Source organism: Vicia villosa, linkage group LG7, assembly GCF_029867415.1.
Source record: "Vicia villosa cultivar HV-30 ecotype Madison, WI linkage group LG7, Vvil1.0, whole genome shotgun sequence".
Classification (NCBI taxonomy): Eukaryota; Viridiplantae; Streptophyta; class Magnoliopsida; order Fabales; family Fabaceae; genus Vicia; species Vicia villosa.
In genome coordinates this window covers 41291732-41297820 of record NC_081186.1, presented here as the reverse complement: position 1 = coordinate 41297820, position 6089 = coordinate 41291732, and the positions used below count along the sequence as shown (strand labels likewise).

The 6089-nt window shown below is 29.8% G+C and overlaps 1 protein-coding gene across 1 annotated transcript; it reads right to left on the bottom strand.

Moving 5' to 3' along the window:
* Positions 1 to 994: 994 nt before the first annotated feature.
* On the bottom strand, positions 995 to 5882 carry LOC131620467 (probable LRR receptor-like serine/threonine-protein kinase At3g47570). The gene is made up of 3 exons (XM_058891551.1): positions 5165 to 5882; positions 1938 to 3926; positions 995 to 1742 (listed from the first exon to the last, which is right to left on the bottom strand). Exons 1-3 carry the CDS (start codon positions 5856 to 5858, stop codon positions 1390 to 1392), a joined length of 3036 nt encoding a protein of 1011 aa, XP_058747534.1. The 5' UTR covers positions 5859 to 5882; the 3' UTR covers positions 995 to 1389.
* Between the last annotated feature and the right edge of the window lie 207 nt (positions 5883 to 6089).

Genomic DNA, 6089 nt, shown 5'->3' with positions numbered 1-6089 from the left:
GAGTTGAGTTTTGTTTTGGAAAAGTAATCTTCTTGTTGAGTTGTTTCTTGATGCAGTCATTGGGATTGAGACTGTTAGATATCACTGAGGTGATTTAGGAGGTGGGATGGCGATTTCCCAGGTGTAGATATCGATTTCTAGGCAAAAATTGCACTGGGTAGTGATTAGGCGAGAAGTTGTAAAGTTGGACTGTTTAGCTTTGAACTAATGCTGCTAATAGTTTGTTTCTTTTATTATTTAATATAATTGAGTTTATATAATCATCATTTATTTTATAATAAATTAATTCATTTGAAATTTTAAATTTACATGTGTAATTAAAACCTATCATTATTTCACGGGACACTATCACTGCAATACTTTTTTTATTATAATTTGCAAACTGTTTGTAAATGTTTTTAGTTATTAGTAATATTTATAAATATTTATAGTTATTAAACATAATGCATTTATCATGCTGATGATTTACTACATAATTATTGGTATTCTAAATTCTCAATATTGTAAATAATTGTATTTAAATATATGAAAGAGCAAAGCTATTTAGTCCGAAAGACTTAATCACGAAAAAGTGACAAATTTTCGTCTAGCCTATTAAAATAGTTGTTGGCATATTGACATGGATTTGGAATAACCCTTAATTAAATTTTTTTATCTTCTTAGTTTATGTTTTATTTTTAATAATCAAAATAATATTATTTCACGGGTCACTATCACCGCAATAACTATTTTATTTAATCAACAAACATTTATAAATGTTTATAGTTATTAGTAATATTTATAAATGTTTACAGTGATTAAACATAATGGATTTATCATGTTGGTGATTTGCTACATATTTATTGGTACTCTAAATTCTCAATATTGTAAATAATCATATTTAAAAGGTTTCAATATTATATATGAAAGAGCAATGCTATTTATCCCGAAAGAATTAGTCACGAAAGATTTATAAATGCTATTTAATCTATGAATGAACTTACCGGTGCGAACGCACGAATTTTTTCTATTAGCAGTATATATAAGGTCTACTAATTTTAGTTTTTTTAATAATTCATTGTACTTTAATTTCCGTGCACAACAACATTTTGCCTTGAAGCTATATACGGTGTAAATAGGGTCTACAAAAATGTAGTGTACAAATAGCATAGCTCTTTACATTAAAAAAAACTAGTTCAAAATGATCTCTTTTAAAAGAAATTTTAAACACATAAATGAAAGAGTACACTTCGATACAATAGTGAAGAAAATTGAAAGAACAACCCATAAGAAGCACGACAACATTCCAAAAACAATATTGAAAACACCCTAATATAAACATTTCAAAATGAGAAAAAATGCATAAAAATAAATTTCAAGTTAACACTTCCCTTTTAGAGAAGAAAATAACTAAACCTCGTTATGGGCAAGTACCATAGTTTTGATTTTGATCAGTGATGCACTAACATCTGTCATGTTAATTGTTGCTTCCGGTGAATTCTCACAACAATCCAAGGCTATATCAAAAATAGTTGACATACAAGTCAACATGTCATCCATATATTTCTCATTTTGTTTGATTAAATTAGAATCCACAACCTCTATAATTGAACTTGGCAATGATCCACTGATCCATGTTTTCAAACTTAATTCTACATTAAACATATCATCTGTTGGTTTCCTTCTGGTGAAGATTTCCATTAGCATGATTCCATAGCTATATACATCTCCTTTTACAGAAACAATTCCTTTAGAGCCATATTCTGCATGTTATGTTATTAATAATTTAATATTATCAAGTATCAAATATTCTTAAATATAATAAAAATAAAAAATTTGTTAGAAAAAAGTTAATATTATAAACACCTCGTTATTTGTTTTTTTTTTACAAAATCAAATAGATAGATTAGGAATGAAAATATAAAAAAGAATATAAGAAAAAAGGGTCAAGAAATGACCTGGTGCAAGGTATCCAATAGTAGCCAAAGTCTGTGTATGAGTTTTAGATTGCCCTTCATCCATGAGCTTTGCAATACCGAAATCGCTAACATGTGCAACCATATCTTCATCCAACAACACATTAGTAGGCTTTAGATCACAATGAACCACTGGTATTGAAGAATCATGATGGAGGTATTCCAATGCAGATGCAACATCTATCATTATATTTAACCTTTGCATGAAATTTAAGCAATAGTTATTTGAATATAACCATTTTTCCAAACTTCCATTTAACAAGAACTCCATCACCAACGACTTGAAATCAAGATTTGAACAACTGCTGATAATCTTAATTAAATTTCGATGTCGTAGATTTCTCATTGTGTTACATTCCACGTCAAAGCTCTTTGATATTTCCTCCGACTGCAAATCAATTACTTTGACAGCAATCATCTCACCATCAGGAAGTTTTCCCTGATACACAAAGCCAAAGCCACCCCTTCCAAGCAAATTACTCTCATTAAATCCATTTGTTGCTTGCACAAGTTCATAATAAGAAATTCTTCTTGGAGCTCCTAAAGTTGATAAACCTCTTTCAAGAGTATTTTCAACCTTTTTTCTTTTGTTAACTTTCAAAAGTATTATGCTTCCAACAATGAAAATGATTGACACAACTATGGGAACCATGCATTTGAGTAATAGCTTATTTGCCTTTGAACTTTTCTTAACAAGTTTAAGACATGGAGGTACCTGTAGGCGAGGATTTCCGCAAAGAACTTCATTGTGCATAAAAGATTGAGCTGTCCAATTTTTGAAAAGTCCACCATCAGGAATCTCTCCTTGTAATCTATTATAAGAAAAGTTGATTTTCTGAAGATACAAAAGTGATTCTAAGGATTTTGGAATAACACCAGTTAGCATATTGTGGGACAAGTCCAAGGAGATCAAGCTTACCATGCCACCAAGTGATGTGGGAATTGACCCATAGATTTGGTTATGCGCTAAAGAGAGTTTCTGCAATGTTTTTAAGAAAGTAATGATTGTAGGGATGTTGCTTGAAATATGGTTTCTTGATAGATCTAATAATACAACTGCTCTCAAATTCCCAATCTTTGGTGGAAGATTACCAATGAAAGTATTAGAGGACAAATTCACCTCTAAAATATCTCTAAGACTCCAAAGTGAGGTAGGTATTTTTGAGTTTAAATTGTTATATCCTACATGTATCTTTATAAGAGAGGTCATATTTCCCAAACATGCTGGTAATACTCCTGAAAGCTTATTATTTCCTAAATACAACTCACCCAAACTCTTAATTTCACAAAGCTCTTCAATAAATGATCCTTTTATTCTATTGTCACTAAGATACAAGCTCTGAAGTTTTTGTAACCCTTTAAATGTAGAAGGTATTGGTCCAATTATATTATTCCCAATTAGAGAAAAAAATAGCAAATTGCTCATGTTTCCAATTTCTATGGGAATATTACCATTAATTCCACATGAATCTACCTCAAAGGATTCTGAAGTTAAGTTTCCAATTGACTTCGGAAGGCTGGATTGTATATAATTTCCCGACAGGCCTATATATTTCAAGTTTCTACAATTCGTCAACGAAGTAAAGAATTGGAAAGAATCATTAATTGTTAAATCATTGTAATATATGAGAAACACTTCTAGGAACCTTAAATCTCCAAATGCAGTATTGGGTAGAGTTCCACTGAATGCATTGAAACTCAATTGTAATTGAATGAGGTTAGAAGCATTGAATATACAATTTGGAATATTTCCAACAAAATTGTTTTGATTCAAGTGTAGAGATAGCAGCTTAGGAAGGCTATATCTTGTATTCGATTGGATTTTACCTGAGAAGTAATTTTTTTCAAGATACAAACCTTCCAGTGATGATATGTTGAGGAGCTTGGAAGGAAGAGATCCATTAAAGCTATTGTTTGCCAATATTAGATACTCAAGTTGATCAAGATAACCAATCTCCTCGGGTATTGGACCTAAAATATGGATAAAAAAAGAATTGTAATTATAATGATATTCACGATAGAATGCTAGTCCCTATTGTTCCTTGATCCTTGAAGAGGTTATAAGAAAAACTTCAGATCAAAGGAAAAAGATTGACGATTTAATAAAAAAACATTTAGAACTGCGACCTCTTTTGACAAATACCGGGAAGGTTATCAATATTGTTCTCGAGGAACATCCCTAATCTTTATTTTTTTTAGTTAGTCAAATACTTACTCCACCGCCATATATTCATGCACACGTTCACAATACTAGTATACAAAATATAAAACAAGGACACTACTAAGCAAAATTACTTAAGATAATTAAATTAAATAATAATATCTTACAAACAAGCTTTAAGAAAGTTTTCAAATGATTAATCAATATATCACTACATGTTGCACCATATTTCTTCTAAAAGTTTTATCAATATGGGTGTTTGGTAAAAATACAATTGAGTGATAATCTTGCTTATACTTTATAGTATATGCTTGATAGTTGAAATTAATAGCTAATAAGGTCGTGATAAAAATATTGGTTCTAAGTAGGAGTGTTCGTGGTTTATGAACTGCACTGAATTGAACCAAATTAATGGTTCAGTTTAGTTTTTGAAAATCATTTTAATAAAAAATCAATTAATTAATAAAACAGTTTCAATTCAGTTTTAAATTAGTTTAGAACTAGATTGTATTTATAAACTGGTTTATAATCAATTTTTAGTTATAGACTAGTTTAAAAATTAAAAATTAGATTTTTCTTTTTCGATTGAAGATTTATTTTATAAATTATTTCAAAAGCACTTAGTTTTACACTGTCAATCAATCAGACCATGAATCAGAACAAATCAGATTGTAATTTTAAAAAAATTTATATAACATGACAAAACAATTTGTTTCAATTGGATGACAGTGTAAAAAGTTTTACACTGTCAGTGCACTACAGTGTAAAACTTTTATATATATTTTGGTTTTAAATTTATATTTTATTTAAGATTGTGTTTTGTTAAGGAGATGAAGATTTAAGTAAATTTTTTCTACTTAATATTGTTATGGAATGAAGATGAAAAAGATGTGTGGTGGAGCTAATAGGAGGTTAACGATTTTTTTCTTAATTTTGTTAAATTTAATAATTTAAAAAAAATTGCTATTTATGAATATTACCCTAATAATTTATTTACATTAATAAATAAATAAATATAAAATAATATTATCAAGGAAAAGGAAAGTACCTGAAAAACTGTTGGAAGATAAAAACAATCCAGCAAGTGAAGATAAGTTTGAGATTTCTTTGGGTAATAAACCCGACATCTCGTTTTCACCAATATTCAAACTTTTCAGTCGATGAAGTCGTCCAACCGCTGATGGAATGGTACCTTCGATGGAGTTTTTTTCAAAATCTAAGTACACTAACTTAGACAAGTTGTGTATAGATTGAGGGATAAAACCATTCAAGTTGTTAAACGAGAGATCTAAATATACAAGTTGTGATAATTCTCCCAACGCTATAGGAATTCCTCCAACAAATTCGTTATGGTTGACTTCAAGAGCCTTTAATCGGCGCAACCAACAGATCTCTTTGGGAAGCTGGCCACCAAAACTGTTGTTGGAGAGATCAAGTATAACAAGGAACGACAAGTTTCCTATATTTGGGGAAAGAGTGCCTCTAAGATCCATGCTTGTGAGATTCAAACTGTGAACTCTATTGTGTTTCTTATCACAACTGATACCAACCCAATTGCATACAGAATATGAACTTGACCAATTATTAGATAACATATTATAGGGGTCTGAAGTAATGAGGGATTTAATTGCTAGAAGAGCAGACTCGTCTGTGCTGATATTTTTTATACTTGCAATTGAGCAAGCAAAGAAACAAAAAAATGAGAATGAAAAAAGAAAGAGACAAAATAATAGATTCTTCATTTCTTTGTGAGTGTGTGACTGAGAGACAATGGTAAAGGACTTATGAGAATATATATATAGTGGGAAATACTTATTAGTGGACCGATTTCTTAACTGCAAAGTACTCAGCGTGAAACACGAGTTATCATATATATTTACTAGTAAAAAATTAACATTATTTGAATTGCCAATAGATTTTTTTTTAGACAAAAGGAAATGTTAACGAGTACCCTCAAGACAATGGTTAAGATT